At 38.3% G+C, this 18,922-nt stretch overlaps 2 protein-coding genes across 2 annotated transcripts; one reads left to right on the forward strand and one right to left on the reverse strand.

Annotated features, from left to right (window-relative positions):
- Window positions 1-510: 510 nt before the first annotated feature.
- Window positions 511-1,920, reverse strand: LOC122648682 (hydroquinone glucosyltransferase-like). Its single transcript, XM_043841902.1, has one exon. The coding sequence runs from the start codon at window positions 1,918-1,920 to the stop codon at window positions 511-513; it is 1,410 nt and encodes a 469-aa protein (XP_043697837.1).
- A 4,693-nt stretch (window positions 1,921-6,613) lies between these two features.
- LOC122647968 (hydroquinone glucosyltransferase-like) lies at window positions 6,614-8,023 on the forward strand. Its single transcript, XM_043841257.1, has one exon. It carries the CDS (start codon window positions 6,614-6,616, stop codon window positions 8,021-8,023), a length of 1,410 nt encoding a protein of 469 aa, XP_043697192.1.
- Window positions 8,024-18,922: the final 10,899 nt, after the last annotated feature.

The following is an 18,922-nucleotide window of genomic DNA, read 5'->3' on the forward strand; positions in this document are numbered from 1 at the left end:
ACACCAATAACTAACAACAGACTAACACCGTTACTGTAGAGGGGGACATTTGAGTTTTTTCAAAAATCAGGGGGTGATTTGAGTTTCGATTAAAAATCAGGGGGTGATCTATAATTTACCCAAAAAATAAATATGAGGCCATTACAAATTAGGTTACAACGTCTTTTCTTTTTGTTGTAACCAAGACGGTTACATTTAGACGGATTGGTTACAAAAATGTAGTTGAGACTTATATGGCTAATAAACTTTACATATAATATGATAAGGGGAATGTTTTCGTACACGGTCATGTAAACCGTGTATGTGAGAGGGTGGGAGTTTCAAGACAGTAATTAATGAGTGGATATTTATGCCTTTTTCAACTTTGTGTGAGAGACTCTCTCCTGTACACGGTTTACACGACCGTGTACAAAACCTTTCCCTATATGATAATTGTATGATGAGAATCTTTTTACTTAAATTGTATTTTATGATGGGAAAATTTAACATCATAACCTATTAACTTTGTTTTCACAACCCCACTTGAGACTTCCATTTGCATGCTACCTCTGAGAGTGACTTTCTAGAGGACCCTTCTTCGCTTAGCACCTTCGTGGCGGCACCCTTGAGCATTCTCATCCTCTTCCGTATTCTATTCCCTTCTACCCCTTCCATTAAGCACTTTACCACCGTAGCAATTTCCATTCTCCCCACTATCCCGTTCTTCGCAGCATTTGGCCTCAATGCTACCTCCAAATCCTCCACCAGCATCACTGCACTCATCTTTTGTTCTGCATAGAGCGGCCATGCAATCAATGGTACCCCATGTACCACGCTCTCTAAGGTTGAGTTCCAACCACAGTGGGTGAGGAACCCTCCGGTAGAGACATGGCTAAGAACCTGTATCTGAGGAGCCCATGATGGTATCACCAAACCCCTTCCTTTGGTCCTCTTCAAAAAACCCTCCGGCAAGAAAACCAATGGGTCTTCAATGCCATGGGCATCGAAGTAGGTAGCATTTGGGCTCTTGACAACCCATAAGAATCTTTGCTTACTAAGCTCCAATCCCAACGCCAATTCATTCAACTGCTCCCTTGAGAGGGCACCACCGCTCCCAAATGAAACAAACAATACAGACCCCAGGGGTTGATGGTTCAACCATCTTAGGCACCCGGAAACATCGGGTCCATCCTTCATACAATTATTCTGTATGAGTGGCCCGATTGGATGTATAGGTGGCAAACTTGTGTCTCCACCCTCCTTCAATGCCTTGATAGCGCCTTCTTCCATGGCCATAAAGCTATTTAGCAGGATACCATTAGCCAGTTTGAAACGCTTGCAATGGTATAAGGTCCATGTATAAACCTTATTCTGTCTGTCTTGGAGTGGGTCCAGGAAATCTCTCCCATGAATTGGCACACATCCAGGTAATTTCACTGGTTCAGACAGGTCTCTATATTCGCAAGAGTACTTGTCGTCAAGCTCAGGCAAATGGAGGCACAATGACAATACCATGGCAGTCGAGGGGAAGAATATGTAAGAAGGAACATTAAATTCCTTAGCCACATCAAATGCATCAGTGCCAAAAAGATCAACAACCAAAGCAGCAATAGGAGTTTTCGCTGTTAAGACCTTAAAAGCTTCATGGAGTGAAGGCAAGGAACGGGCTATCGTGAGGTAGATCCGGGTTTCAATCCTTGAATCTCTGGAGAGGTCTTGAAGGTTAACAGGGGGGAGAAAGATTGTATCAACACATTTGGGAAGGCTATCCAGGACTTTTTTCTGCGATTTGATTGGAGAACCGTCAGTTGGGATTGTAAATGTAATGGAAAAATTATGGTCACGGAGGAATTTCTTTGCAAATTCAACTAGGGGGATAAGGTGACCCAATCCTGGAGCTGGTAGAATGACAATGTGTGGAGTTTGTTTTTCTCCTTCCATGGTGAGGGTGATTTGAAGGGTTGAAGGCCAAGGAGAATAAAAGAAGAGCTTATGAGCTTGTGAAAGATGTACTTTTGGAGGATTGAAAAGCATGGAATGGAGATGGGTTTATATATATTCGGAAATTGAAGGGACAAAGGTTATAAATTCACCAACTCCACTTGATGTGATACAACCTTTTTTCTATTTTAGTTCTAATTTATTTGTCATTTTTGTTTGATATTGAGGATGGGTTAGGGTAAGTTCATAGTTTCTAGAAGTTATCTTTGGGATACTTTCATAACAGTTTTATTAAATCTATTTGGGAGATATGAGCCTTTAGGTGGTGGTTATGTGATATGAGCTCCAAAGTTGTACTAGCTAGCTGCTAGCTTGCTTAGATATTTTTTTTATGCACTATGTGATCCTTTCATTTTATTTTTATTTATTTATTTTTCTTTTTATGGAGGTTAGAGGTAGTCTCTTACACGACTACTGAATTTGGCTCTAACAATTCTTTCTTTTCTTTTCTTTTTTCTTTTATTTTATTTGTGAAAGGTACATTACTGAATAACAACTGTACGACTTATGCAACTCATGATTTTGGCTGCCTACATACAAACCCTCTTTAAGTGATCAATTTATTTTGTTTGGTGCTAGTGGATTTAAAAAAATGTGTATCCAATACACGTGGGTCCCACTACTACAGAGTCTAGGGAGAGATATATACGCAATCTTACCCCCACTTTTTGTGAAGAGATTTTTTCCTTGTTTGAAACTGCGACCACTTGGTTTTGATAGAGCAACTTTAATAGTGGTGCTAGTGAATTACATACTCTAAATTAGCTGATTTGATTTATTTATTTCGATGAGCATGGATTAGACACTCCCTAAATGACCCAATTAATTTTATGTATTTATTTCAGAGCATGTGGATGATATACTGCAACTTCTTCATTTGTTTTAAAATTTATAATGGGAAATCCATTATAGAAATATCCTAGGCAAGATAAGTTTTTTTGTATGTCATAGATTATAGAAATGTCCTAGGTAAGGTAAAAGACGACATTATGAGTTATGACATTAATTAGAAGTCAATACGGAGAGCTAACTAAATACATAGTTTCTGGACATAATGACATCTAATATATCACTCTAGAAGCTTATATGCTTCTAAATCCATGCATGGTGAATGGTGATTCCACCACCAATGCTATCACATATACGTCAATAATTTTCTAGAAAATGTTTTGTCCCAAATCAATCGGTTCATGAATTCATGACTCATCACCCTAGTTCCACAGGACCTACTGAATGACATTTTAAGGATTAGATGTGTTAGGAGATTTCAATAGCTACAACTTCAGACTCTATGAGTACTTAATTCAGAAAGAATATTGTTTGGCTGTGTACGTAGTGTACAGTATGGTTTTAAAGCTTGATCGAAATATTTTGGTTTTGTAAGAAATCGAGACGAAATCTTAATGTTATACCATTTTGTACCTGATTTCAATCAGGTTTTGACATGTTTCAATTTTATTTCGGTAATTTCAAAAGTTGCAATCTAAATCACCTATATAAATTCATGTATTCCAATTGAAATTTGACAAAACCTGGGAGTTTCGATCTGAACCTGGTTGAAGCATCTTATCAATGCCAAATATCATTTATTTATATTTAATATTTCATTTACCTAAGATATTAAATATTCATAAATAAGCAAAAAAAAACCTTATTTGAATCCAATAAAAATAGTTAAAAAATTAAATTTCAAGAAATAAAAGTCAACCCCGGTTCAAGAACAAAATCTAGATTTTCGATTGTAGATGAAATTTCAACTTTCAAACATTGGGTTTTTTTCTCAAATCTAAAAAATTCCTTAAATCTTATCTTATTATGATAAAAACATGACTAAAACCAAAAGGAAATCAAAATTAGATGTCTAAAAAAATATTTTCATTCAATGCGATTTTCACAACATTCGCGCATACCAAATAAAATTTTATCGAAACACAACTTTTTCAATATAAATCAGATTTAAGCAATTTTGGATTTGTTTGAAAGCTTTGTGGTTAAACCTTTTTTGGTATGCGCGAATGTTGTTAAATTCAACTCTGGATTAAATTATTTTTTAGACATCAAAACAAATGATTATTTTGTCGTTCTTTTGGTTTTTAGTGATATTCTCTCATAACAAAATTTATTAAATTTTTGGATTTGAGAAAAATTTTAGCATTTGAAAATTAGAAATTTCACTTACCATCGAAAATCTAATTTTGTTATGGAGTTTGACTTTTATTATTTTGGAATAATTTCTAACTATTTTTATTGGACTCAGATGGGGGTATTTACTTCTTTATGAATAATATCTTGCGCAAATGAATTAACAAATATAAAAACTATTTACTTAATTGATATTTGACATAAATAATGGATGATTCTGGTTTGATACCATTTCCAAGAATAATATACATTATCAAACTTGGGTCAAAACCACAAGTACCATTTTGAGTATTTTTTTATGTGAAACAAATGTATGAATTGGGTTAAAAATGTCAACAAAAAAAAAAAAAAAAGACAGTACAGCAAAAATTAGGGTACAAAACAACTTATAGGCCTTGAAACCAAGGTTTCAAGTTGGCTTGGAGAAAGCACCAGGTTTTGACTGAGATATGGTTGAAACCTAGCATATCTCGGTTTCGGGGTTGGCCAAAACCGACCTCAAAATCAAGATTTAGAACCTTGGTGTATGGTAGGTCCTCCTATGTATCTCTTTCCTCACACTATAGGAGCAGATATGTTATTTCATAGAAAAGCTGAGAGATAGACACAAGAAAGTGCTAGCATACGTTACGTAGCCTGGAAACATTCTATCTATTTACATTTTTTTATTACCATTATCTAGAGTCAATTTTGAAGATCTATCCCTTCTATTCTGTATTTACCGAATTGCCACACAGAAGCGACGCAATTATGAAGTTTTTCTTAGGGCCGGAGTTGGGTGCAAGGCCCATGCAATTAGACAACATTCTTTCTCCCTTAATATTAATTACATTTAATTTACATGATCGTTAACAGGTTATGATTATCCTTATGTTTTCACTTAAAATGTACTTTACTAGGAACATGACTAGACATCTTGTTCATATGATCGTCATACCGTGTACTCTTTGGAATCTTAATTCTTTCTATTTTCTACCTCATTATGTAATTTCATAATAGAAGGGAGAGATCTTCAAAACTGAAATTGTGAACCTTAAAATATCTTTCAGTAGGTCCTGCAGAACCAAGGTGATGAGTCATGAATTCATGAACCAATTGGTTTGGAACAAAACATTTTCTAGAAGAATATTGGCGTCCCATGTGATAGCATTAGTGATGGAATCACCATTCACCAACCATGCATTTAGAAGCATATGCTTCTAGAGTGATACTAATTAGATGTCATTATGTCCAGAAACTATGTATTTAGTTAGCTCTTCTTATTGACTTCTAATTAATGTCATAACTCATAATGTTGTCTCTTACCAAACCTAAGATACTTCTATAACGTATGACATACAAAAAAACTTATCTTACCTAGGATATTTCTATAATGGGTTTCTTATTATAAATTTTAAAACAAATGAGGAAGTTGCAGTATATCATCTACACGCTCTGAAATAAATACATAAAATTAATTGGGTCATTTAGGGAGTGTGTAATCCATGCTCATCAAAATAAATAAATTGAATTATTTAATTTAGAGTACGTAATTGACTAGCACAAGTAAGGTTGCTCTATTGAAACCTAGTGGTCACTGGTTCGAACAAGGAAATAGCCTTTTCATAAAAAGTGGGGGTAAGGCTATGTATATCTCTCTCCCGAGACTTTGTTGTAGTGGGACCCACATGTATAGGATACACCTTTTTTTAAATCCACTAGCACCAAACTAAATAAATTGATCACTTAAAGAGGATTTGCATCTAGGCAGCCAAAATCATGAGTTACACAACTTGTACAGTTCTTATTTAGTAATGTCCCTTTCACTAATAAAAGAAAATAAAAGAAAGAAATAATTGTTAAAGTCAAGTTCAGTAGTTGTGTAAGAGACTACCTCTACCCTCCTTAAAAAAAAAGAAAAATAAATACATAAAGGGAAAGTTTTCATACACGAACGTGCAAACCGTGCATGTGAGAGGGTGAGAGTTTCAAGGTTCTAATAAGGGTAGAGGATTTATGACTTTTTCAACTCCATGTGAGAGAAGGCATGACCATGCATGCTTACATGGCCATGTATGAAATCTTTGGCCAATAAATAAAAATAAAATGAAAGCATCACATGGTGCATAGACAAAATATCTAAGCAAGCTAGAAGCTAGCTTGTACAACTTTAGATCTCATATCACATAACCACGACCTAAAGGCTCATATCTCCCAAATAGATTTTAATAAAACTGTTATGTAAGTACCCCAAAGATAAATTCTAGAAACTATAAACTCACCATAACCCATCCTAAATATCAAACAAAAATGACAAGGGAATAAGAACTAAAATAGAAAATGGCTGTATCACATCAAGTGGAGTGGGTGAATTTATAACCTCTCCCTTCAATTTTCTGAATATATATAAACCCATCTCCATTCCTTGCCTTTCAACCCTCCAAAAGTACATCTCGCACAAGCTCATAAGCCCTTCTTTTATTCTCCTTGGTTATCAACCCTCCAAAACACAATGGAAGGAGAAAAACAAACTCCACACATTGTTATTCTACCAGCTCCAGGATTGGGTCACCTTATCCCCCTTGTTGAATTTGCCAAGAAATTCCTCCGTGACCATGATTTCTCCATTACATTTACAATCCCAACCGACGGTTCTCCAATCAAATCACAGAAAAGAGTCTTGGATAGCCTTCCCAAATGCGTTGATACCATCTTTCTCCCCCCTGTTAACCTTCAAGACCTCTCTAGAGATTCAAGGATTGAAACCCGGATCTACCTCACAATAGCCCGTTCCTTGCCTTCACTCCATGAAGCTTTTAAGGTCTTAACCGCCACAACTCCCATTGCTGCCCTGGTGGTTGATCTCTTTGGCACTGATGCATTTGATGTGGCTAAGGAATTTAATGTTCCTTCTTACATATTCTTCCCCTCGACTGCCATGGTATTGTCATTGTTCCTCCATTTGCCTGAGCTTGACGACAAGTACTCTTGCGAATATAGAGACTTGTCTGAACCAGTGAAATTACCTGGATGTGTGCCAATTCATGGGCGAGATTTCGTCGACCCACTCCAAGACAGGCAGAATAAGGTTTATACATGGACCTTATACCATTGCAAGCGTTTCAAACTGGCTAATGGTATCCTGCTAAATAGCTTTATGGGCATGGAAGAAGGCGCTATCAAGGCTTTGAAGGAGGGTGGAGACACAAGTTTGCCACCTATATATCCAATCGGACCACTCATACAGAATAGTTGTATGAAGGATGGGCCCGATGTTTCCGGATGCCTAAGATGGTTGAACCATCAACCCCTGGGGTCTGTATTGTTTGTTTCATTTGGGAGCGGTGGTGCCCTCTCAAGGGAGCAGTTGAATGAATTGGCGTTGGGATTGGAGCTTAGTAAGCAAAGATTCTTATGGGTTGTCAAGAGCCCAAACGCTACCTACTTTGATGCCCAAAGCATTGAAGACCCTTTGGTTTTCTTGCCGGAGGGTTTCTTGAAAAGGACCAAAGGAAGGGGTTTGGTGGTACCATCATGGGCTCCTCAGATACAAGTTCTTAGCCATGTCTCTACTGGAGGGTTTCTCACCCACTGTGGTTGGAACTCAACCTTAGAGAGCGTGGTACATGGGGTACCATTGATTGCATGGCCGCTCTATGCAGAACAAAAGATGAGTGCAGTGATGCTGGTGGAGGATTTGGAGGTAGCTTTGAGGCCAAAAGTTGCGAAGAACGGGATAGTGGGGAGAGTGGAAATTGCTATGGTGGTAAAGTGCTTAATGGAAGGGGTAGAAGGGAATAGAATACGAAAGAGAATGAGAATGCTCAAGAGTGCAGCTACTAAGGTGTTAAGCGAAGAAGGATCCTCTAGAAAGTCACTCTCAGAGATAGCCTGCAAATGGAAGTCCCAAGTGGGGATGTGAAAGCAAAGTTTTTTCTTTATTATTATTATTATTTTTGGTAAAAAGGTGAAAACAAAGTTCACTGATTATGATGTTTAGTTTTCCCATTATAAAATACAATTCAAGATTTAAGGATTCTCATCATAAAATTGTCAATTAATTTGTAAAGGTTATTAGCTATATAACTCTCAACTATATTTTAGTAACTCTTTAAATAGATTATATCTGCAAATATCTTAAACCTTTTGAGGCACAGGCTGATTCCCCATAGATCATTCGATTACATCAGGGAAATAACTAGTGTAATATAGAATTAATCTAATTTGACTCAGTTTTACCAGCTCTAACAGTAGATAATATCTTAACGTTAGTAGGCTATATCTGCCATTCCACGGTCCTAAAAGTCGATTAATTTTTTGGGATTGGTGTGTGGTTTGTGTGATTATATTTTCATCCCCCAAAAAAAAAAAAAATCTTAACTTTAGTAGGCAACTAACCTATCACTCAATTCATGTTATGTCAATTAACATGGTAATACTTTTCACATTAGATGATTTATCCCAATATAGTTAAAAGTCTGTGTCACATTAGGAAACTCATTAGTTAGAATAGAGTCCAAATTTGAGTTTATTTTTTGGGCAAATTTCACGGACACCCCATCTAAGTATTCAATATGTCACGGACTTACCAAACTTGGTCAAAATGACAACCTTCCCCCTGATGTTAAGCACAGTTAGCAACCAAAATTGAAATGTCTATTTTACCCACTTAATTATTTAAATAAAAAACTCCCACTCCATTTCAAAAAAAAAAAAATAACTTTTCTTCTCTCTCTCCTCTCTACCTACCTCCTCTACAACCTGCATGCGAGAGGGACGAGAGCCTGCCGGAGTTCAAAATCGGACAATTCCTCCCTCCTCTCTAGATCTGCAACCTGTGTACGCTTTCTTGTCGGAGAAGTTCTTCTCGGATCATAGTATCTCGGCAAAAACCTCTTCAAAATTGGACCGCTCTCTGCTCTCTGGATCTGCAACTTCGCAAGGCCTCTCTAGGTTCGAGACTTTTCGCCTTGCCGGAGGACCCAACGGAAGTTAGGTTCGAGCCCGCCGGACTTCAAAATCGGACCATTTGATTCATATTATTGTTGAACAGATCACAGAAGTGACTGGAACATAAGACGTTCTTAAGGGCAAAGGACATCCTGCTCTTTCCAAAAAGATCTAATACTGTCAAATAACGGTGTTGCTCGTGTATACATCAATGCCTTCGCACCACTGTTTCAAAAACTCAATCAGATCCGTCGAATTGGAATCAGCCATAACTGATCTCTATTCAGGGCATTCCAGAGCAGCCATTTCTAAGGTTTTTGGGATTGGATTGTTAGGTATTCAGATCTGAGGGGCCGATTATAGGGTTCTTGAGAGCAATTCCATCGCTGACCTATTTGATCCTCGAATCCAAGTTGAAAATCCTTGCTTCTCATGCATACTCTGATCAATTGTGCAATGGATGAACTAAAGAATTAATAAGTAGACTGACATCTCCATTTTAACAAGATAATTGACGCATGGTAATGGTTTTTTTAATGAAATGGAGCATGTTGAAAGAACCAAGGTTACTTTGGTGTATAATAACGAATCACATTTCAACGATAAAGGAATAATTAAGGTGGAGGAAGAAGAAAACCCAAATTCAATTGAGGTCTATGTCTTAACTGCAACTGTTATCCACATCAAGAAAAATACCCAAAATTGGATTATCCCACCAAGAAAGAAAAAAAAAAAAGCAGAAACAACAAAACCAACGCATAATTATTTTCTATTTCTTTGTCAATAGAAGGTGTCTCCGATCTTTTCCCAGCATGCTCTCCCTCACTCTCATCACTCAACTCTGAATCAGACATTGAACTAGGGTGCGTATGCCTCCTCTTGTGAAATCTCTTCTTCCTAAGATCTTCCTCAGACCCACTCTCATAGTCATCACTACTGATATCATTGTCCAATCTTGAGAGGCGCTTGTTTGGCCTTCGCTTGGATTTCTTCTCTTTCCTTCTCTCATAATCGCCCGAAATTTCACAGTGCCCATGCTTCTTGTGCTTCTTGTGTGCTCTGTTTGCAGACTTTCACCCTCTCGCACGCAGGTTGCAGAGGTAGGTAGAGATGATTGCTGGTTCGGTTTTGGGTTAGGTGGATTATAAAAGGGATACAAGGTTGAAGGAGCAGGGTGGGCCGTGGGGATGGAGTTGCAGGAAAGGGGTTGCAAGAGGAGAAAGAAGAAGAAGAAGCCCCACCGTCAGATTGAAGAAGATGAAGATAATGATTTGTATTGGGGTTTTATTCTTAAAGATATCATGGGAAGTTCATCCAGTGGTAAGGGTAATTTTATCATTATAAAAGAATTAACAGCAATTTAATTGCACAGACCTAACGGAGTGGACTACATTGAAATAAAATCATAAAGTAAGGGGTGTCTGTGATAATTTTTCAAAGTATGGTAAATCCGTGACATATTGAATACTTAGAGGGAATGTCCGTGAAATTTCCCCTTTTTTTTAAAGTTGAGGTACAAAAAACGTGATAAGAGGGTGGGTTTTGGCGCCGCATAAGTTTACTCCATTGTGACTTAGTGGTTGTGGATTCGAATTAGGAAAACACCTACACACGAAGCTGGGGTAAGGTTGCATATGTATCTTGATGACTGTTTGAGTTAAAATAATACCGCAAGCGTACGGGTCAATCGTAGCTACGGGTCGAACACGAGGAGATATATGCCACTCTATTTAACTAACTTAAAAGTAATGCAAAGTGAACCAAATTAAAGTGTTAAATTAAACTAATTAAATTAATGAAAATTAATGCATCCTAACTCATAAGCATCTAACAAAATTAAGGGATTAAATTGACGTCCTAACACGTGAGCATCTAACCTATCAAACTAAAGCGAATTGAAAGAAATAACAAAAACACAGCCACACTTCATAATCACATAAAAAGAAATAAGGGAATAAAAGTGCATCCACATACCACAACCATATAAAAAAAATAAAAGAAATAGAGGGAGAAGAAGAAGAAGATAGAGAGAGATAGAGGAAAGGGAGAATGAGATTAAGGGTTTAGAGAATGAGATACCTTGATGTGCTTGAATACTGGAATAAACTCACCATGGCTTCCTCTTCTAAATCTCCATGTCTTGTCATCAACATAGGAACTTAGACTAGGAAGCTTTAAACTAAAACTATTACAACCATTAAACTAGACTTATGAAATCAAAACTAAGAACTTAAGCCACAAATAGAAAAAAAAAAGAAAATTTCACTAAGTGAATGAAATAAAAATTACACTAAAAAACTGAATTAAAATTGAACTAGAAACTAATTAAAAGCGAACTAAAAACTAACTCTTACAACCCAAAGGGCAAGGGGTATTTATAGGGGAAGAGAAGAGAAGGGAGAAGAGGGAAGTGTAGGAGAAATATTCCCTAAGAAAGAGAATATTCTCTTCTCCTTCCTCTTTTACAATGCCTTGAATCCTAAGAAAAAAAAAAAATAGAAAGAAGAAGAAGAGAAGATTGTTTTACATAGACCTTCTATTTACAGAAAAGTAAACTTCCACCTAACAAGTGCTTCCTTTTCTTTGTAGATATCTTCTCCAAGCAATAAAATCAAAGCATCTTTGATTTTTCAACTTTCCATAGGTGAGAATGTCTTTCAAAATAAGTCTATCCCAAGTAAAATTCCAGAAGTGCCCTTGAGAAGTTGGAGGAGAGAGAGAGTAAGGGTGATGACTAGGATTCCTTCAAGAATAAATAAAATATCCATTCTGTCCTTCAAAAAACGTGGAGCATGGGGTGCTTATATAGGCCTCACCATTGTGTTCCTTGCGAAAAATCACCCAAAATAGACCCAAATTTCGTCCAATTTGGAGTTCGGGAGCCCAAGATATCTCAAGTTGAAGTTGGACTGTCCAGAGCCCTCCAAATGGAATCTTTCGGGTACAAGAAATGTAACTTCTAATAATTCTGTTAAGGCCCCTGCAATCTGAACTTTCGCTTCACTTTGTCCCCAGCCGACTGTCAATAATTACAAATAAACCCCTATAGACCATTTTCGTGCTTCGTTACGGAAACGGCCGTAACTTCTTCGTTTCAACTCGGAATCATGTGCCGTTTAAACCGTTGTGAAGCTGACTCGATGGGCTACGCATCTAAGCCATTAACACCTTTAAACACCTTAAAAACATTTCCTTAGCATCATCTCCTCCATTTTCACAAGAATTCACCTAAAACCTGAAAAGCATAAGAAAGCACCGAGTAACTCTGTCCAATATGGTAAAATGTATGCTTTATGCCCTAAGATTTCACACATAAATGTGCTCATCAGATTCCCCCACACTTAAACGTTACTTGTCCTCAAGTAAAGCAAAAGAAAAACTAATCTAGAATGCAGAAAATCCTAACTCACTTTCGTAGGAATCACGGTTGCACTTAGCATGTCCAACAAGCCTTTGAACCCCTAGGTTACCCCTAGTGGACGAGTTGTGTCTCGTGGGTGTTTGCAGTGAATATACACCCAAAATTCAATTGTAAATGAATGCTGCAAATTTTAATCATAGCATAAGTAGGACAGTGTACATAATCCCAAAAAAGTGTTCAACTAAAGATCAAGGAGCCAAAGGTTCCCCCACACTTGAATTTTATCACCCCACATCAATTCAAGTAACAAGTATGCATCAAGTTCAAGGGATCTCCTCATATTTTCTAAATACTATTCACCTTCAAGTAAACCCCCCATAGCATCGATGGAACCAAAGACTTAGGCATTGAGTATTGTTGACCATACTTTTTTTTTTTTCAGGCATTAAGGCAAAAGTTTTTTTCTTTCTCAACCACAAACTCTATTTCTACTCCACTACTGTTCTATGAATGACATGGTGGAGCATACACCAGACACCCAAATACTTGATAGCTTCGCTTTTTGCATATATCCATAAGACATTGAGACATTGATGCAAGAGTTTTTTTTTTTTTTTTGTTTAGTTTCTTTCCAAGGAATTTCGATCAAGTCACCCTGCTTCATGAGGCACAGTGCCCTGTCTAGTCCCAAGGAATTCCACTTTCTTTTCTGTTCCTTGCTTCTTCTTTTTTCTCATTCACTTCCACTTTCATGCCTTGCCTTGCCATAAACAAATTGGTCTCAACTACTAGCCAAAAGATCAAAGGGTCCATAAAACACATAGAGGAATCTAGCCATCAAATGAAATAACGCTCATATTTTTCAATTCAATCCCTCTCACCGGATACAAACCAATTACCATCCTTGAAAAGGGATTTTTTATTATTTCGCATGCTAGGACACCTAATTCCCTCTTTCTCTCGCTTTGCAATCAAAGAGACATATGCACAAAACCAAACTATTGTCACAATCAAAATTCATCAATTAAGCCCAACATCCCCCCCACACTTAATTCATGCAGTGTCCTCAATGCATGCATAAAAAAAAGAATAAGGACAAGGGAGGAGATGAAGGGGTTTACCGGATATAATCAACAAAGAGGATCATGAAGAGTCATGAGCTCTACAAAAAGTGCTAGGAGCAGAACAAATCTCAATCCATGGCGGTAAATGGAGAAATAGCTTGGACCGGAAAACACTCGACCATGAATTTTAGTAAAGCGAGAAATAATATGGAAGTTAAGCACAACTGAGAAATATCCAATAGAAAAATCTATCCTCATGGGACAGTGAAAAATGAAGGCATTAAAACTCAGGCCATAAATTATTCCCTTCTCTCCCATTTGCAATGTAGAACACCTATCATTCTTTGAAAAACCAATCAAAAACGGATCACAATAAGCATAAAAAGGATTATGAATAACCTCATCTAAATAATCATCAAAAATTGGAGGCTTACTCAAATCAATTCTAGCAATACAACTATCCGCTCTTTGCATAACTTGGTTTGCCAAATAAGGATCATGGAAATATGCTTGAAAGGCATTATGACTAACATTGTCCTCCTCAACAAAATCGTCAAACCTAGGAGGTTTGGACAAATCAACATGTGAGACAATGGAATCCTCAAAATGACAATTATCTAAGTTTTCCAAAGAGAGAGAGGGGAGATCGAATTTCTGGCTTTCTATGTTATCATGAAAATCGATTCTAAATCAATAAATTCACTAGGCTCACTAAAATCGAAATTTCAGGCAAAAGGAGGACTTCCCCGGTAGCTCATCAAACCTTGCTTCACTAATATTTTGAAGAGACTCAATCTCAACAAATAAATCATCATGCAAAGCAGCTTGTTGGGAATGACGCTCATTAACCTCAAACGGGGTGATGGACTTTCAATATCATTAAAGCTGGGGATGGGGCGGTTCAGTGACTAGGTAATGTACCCGTTTCCTCCTCTTGCACCATGGTTATCGATTGAGAGAGTTGCTTCTCCATGGTATTTTGGCTTGTTGTGAGAAGGTCTATGTATTTCTCAAGCTCATTCATCGGCCTCCTCACCCATGTTTTGAAACTCAAGGGGTTGGTGATATGGTTTAAGGAGAGGTGGCCCATTGAGATTTAATGGAGGGTTGGGCATTGGAGGACCAAACTGACCATGATATTGGAAATTGGGTGGTCGACTTGGTTATTCCATTGATCCCACAAAAATTGGGATGATCACTCCACCCCGATTGTAAGTGCCAAAAGAATTGTATTGAAATTGAGGACTCACATTCTCATCACCATAGCTACCCCCATAAAGATTAGGGCATCCTTCCATAACATGGATTGTGCTGGGAAGTGACCAATCAAAATTTTTCGAAAGCCCATAGTTGGGTTGGGGAGCAAAATTGTATTGGGGTGATGCAAAATTGTTCTCTATCTCACTATTTTTGGCTTCCCTAACTTGTTTAAACATTTCCTCCAAAATCATGGTTGCTTTAGCATAGGTCCATCTTTCCCCCAAAGTCTTATATGGAAGTGTATCTCCCATTATTCTAAATTAACCACCTATCCCAAATTGAGGTCTCCCATAAAAAAAAAGTTTAAAGAAAAATAAAAAACTAAAAAAAAAAAAATACTAAAAACAAGAGGGAGCCCAAGGTAGATAATGCATCTATCCCTCAGAAATCGAAACAATGGTTCCAAAGCTGTAAGGTTGCCATATAGGTTTTGACAAGGGAACCCGTATAGTCTTCACGAGCCACCTACGGCGACTCCAAATGGATTCCGATGTAGGGTGGAGGACTACTATACGTTTATGTTTTCAAAACTCTCACTATGTTGCTTTCCAGTTATCAAGAGTGGTCACCTCCAAAGATAAGTCACATGCCAATCCAAACCACCCAACGAATCAAGGGGCACCAAGATTGGCTAGGTTTGGGCATATGAAGGACTTTAGATTGGGCGCACACTATTTGAAACAGAAGAATAACAAGAAGAGGTTTTCAAAAACTTTTTTTTTTTTAAAAAAAAAAAAAAAAAAGAGGAGAAAGAGAAGAAACTAAAGCACTTCGAATTACTTAAAAATCAAAAAAATAAAGTGGTCAATAATCTCCCCGGCAACGGCGCCAAAAACTTGTTTGAGTTAAAATAATACCGCAAGCGTACGGGTCAATCGTAGCTACGGGTCGAACACGAGGAGATATATGCCACTCTATTTAACTAACTTAAAAGTAATGCAAAGTGAACCAAATTAAAGTGTTAAATTAAACTAATTAAATTAATGAAAATTAATGCATCCTAACTCATAAGCATCTAACAAAATTAATGGATTAAATTGGCGTCCACGTGAGCATCTAACCTATCAAACTAAAGCGAATTGAAAGGAATAACAAAAACACAGCCACACTTCATAATCACATAAAAAAAATAAGGGAATAAAAGTGCATCCACATACCACAACCATATAAAAAAAATAAAAGAAATAGAGGGAGAAGAAGAAGAAGATAGAGAGAGATAGAGGAAAGGGAGAATGAGATTAAGGGTTTAGAGAATGAGATACCTTGATGTGCTTGAATACTAGAATAAACTCACCATGGCTTCCTCTTCTAAATCTCCATGTCTTGTCATCAACATAGGAACTTAGACTAGGAAGCTTTAAACTAAAACTATTACAACCATTAAACTAGACTTATGAAATCAAAACTAAGAACTTGAATTCAAAACTAAGAACTTAAGCCACAAATAGAAAAAGAAGAGAAAATTTCACTAAGTGAATGAAATAAAAATTACACTAAAAAACTGAATTAAAATTGAACTAGAAACTAATTAAAAACTGAACTAAAAAACTAACTTCTTACAACCCAAAGGGCAAGGGGTATTTATAGGGGGAAGAGAAGAGAAGGGAGAAGAGGGAAGTGTAGGAGAAATATTCCCTAAGAAAAGAGAATATTCTCTTCTCCTTCCTCTTTTATAATGCCTTGAATCCTAAGAAAAAGAAAAAATAGAAAGAAGAAGAAGAGAAGATTGTTTACATAGACCTTCTATTTCGAGAAAAGTAAACTTCCAATTCTAACAAGTGCTTCCTTTTCTTTGTAGATATCTTCTCCAAGCAATAAAATCAAAGCATCTTTGATTTTTCAACTTTCCATAGGTGAGAATGTCTTTCAAAATAAGTCTATCCCAAGTAGAATTCCAGAAGTGCCCTTGAGAAGTTGGAGGAGAGAGAGAGTAAGGGTGATGACTAAGATTCCTTCAAGAATAAATAAAATACCCATTCTGTCCTTCAGAAAACGTGGAGCATGGGGTGCTTATATAGGCCTCACCATTGTGTTCCTTGCGAAAAATCACCCAAAATAAACCCAAATTTCGTCCAATTTGGAGTTCGGGAGCCCAAGATATCTCAAGTTGAAGTTGGACTGTCCAGAGCCCTCCAAATGGAATCTTTCGGGTACAAGAAATGTAACTTCTAATAATTCTGTTAAGGCCCCTGCAATCTGAACTTTCGCTTCACTTTGTCCCCAGACGACTGTCAATAATTACAAATAAACCCCTATAGACCATTTTCGTGCTTCGTTATGGAAACGGCCGTAACTTCTTCGTTTCAACTCGGAATCATGTGCCGTTTAAACCGTTGCGAAGCTGACTCGATGGGCTACGCATCCAAGCCATTAACACCTTTAAACACCTTAAAAACATTTCCTTAGCATCATCTCCTCCATTTTCACAAGAATTCACCTAAAACCTGAAAAGCATAAGAAAGCACCGAGTAACTCTGTCCAATATGGTAAAATGTATGCTTTATGCCCTAAGATTTCACACATAAATGTGCTCATCAATGACATAATGAGAATTTAATGTCAGCCCCTCCTTCCTAAGATGCCCCAATGTCTCTCACCAACGTGTTTCTCCTCCCTCCACTATCCCAATGTCTCTTTATCTTCCCAATAACCCCCCCAACATCTCTCTCGCTCTTCTATTCCTCCTATCTTATTTATATTTGTGATTTAGTTTGAAAAGAATTGGTGAATACCTTATACCTTTTACCTTTGGTTGTGCTTTAACTATAAGTCCCATTGTGAGTTTGAGGTTTTCTAATGGTGAGAGTCCCTCACTTGTATGAATGAGTACCCAGCAAGAGACCCCAAGGACATGACAACTATATAGAACTAGGTAAAGGAAATTTTGATCGTATAGATTCTTCCTCCAAGGTTGCATGAATTGGATATTTGTATTTACCCATGGCTTTAATTATAAGTCCCATTGTGAGTATGTGTTGTGTGTGAAAACCTCCGGTACTTGGTTCGTCCGTGGATGAACCTGTAAAAACCAAGCAATGAGCACAAGAGGGCCGGTGTGGCTCCGGCCTAGGACTCTCCGATGCTCAAGTCAGGTCTCCAGCGCGACAGCGTACCTGCATAGTAAAAAGCAAGATGATGAATGGTACTCCATACCTGGGTATTTATAAAGTGAGGAGGAGACGAGACGGTTGGCAGAGTCCTAGTATGGTAGGAGTCCTTCTTTCGGAAGGTTCTCTCGCGTAGAGCGGAGTGGAGAGTTATTTTCGGGGTCGGACTCTTACTAAGGTAAGAGTCCATGTAGAGTGTGATTCCGTGATGCGCGGGGATCGTGGCTCGATCCCTATCCCATGATTCTCGGGATGTGTTGACGTGGCCCAGAGATCCTCGGTGGGGTGCTATGGGAGCCTCAATGGAAGAGGGCTCGGCCTCGGAGGTCGGCTCCGGGGGTCGGCAGAGGAGGTCGGCAAGGGAGCTCGGCCCGGGAGGTTGGTCTCGGCCATGAGTTCGGCTAGGAGTCTATGGCTGACCTGTAGGGGCTCGACCTCGACCACCGGCTAGCCCGCTCGAGTCTGGCCTCGTCGGGTGACTTATCCGAGATGGGGTCAGCCCAATCTCCTGCTCGGCCCAAATCGGTTCCCGACCAGCGGTTAGGTCGGCCACGTGGCCGCCTCTAACAGGCGGGGTGCTTTATGCCTCATCACAGGCCCCCCACTCATCAGGGGTCGGCTCGGCACTGATGAGTGAAGTTTCCTGGTCGTTTATCTGGGAGATTCTTGCAGTTGAGCCGAGCCTATTTATTGCTGCGGATTTGACGTTGCATGACCTGACGGTTGGGTGTCAGTGCCACATCAAAGCAAAGTCATTATGGCAGGCTCGGGAATTCGAAGCATCCTTTGATCGGGGCCATTGGATCATCTTTGAGCTACAGTCGTAGCCGTTGGATCGATAAAACCCAAGGAGGATTATAAATAGGCGACTCCTAACTATTCATTCCTCAACGCTTTAAGTTATTGACTTCTCGGCAAGCTTGGACCTTTCATTTCGGTAGATGGTTGGTTAATTCGCCATGCCCGAGGTCAATGGGATCCCTACGCCTTGGTTGGTTAATTCGCCGTTCCTTCCGGTCCGATTGGAGAGGGTTATCATATAGAGCTTGCCACGCGTGGCCGAGTATCCTTCACGGCTG

This window comes from Telopea speciosissima, chromosome 1 (assembly GCF_018873765.1).
Source record: "Telopea speciosissima isolate NSW1024214 ecotype Mountain lineage chromosome 1, Tspe_v1, whole genome shotgun sequence".
Classification (NCBI taxonomy): domain Eukaryota; kingdom Viridiplantae; phylum Streptophyta; class Magnoliopsida; order Proteales; family Proteaceae; genus Telopea; species Telopea speciosissima.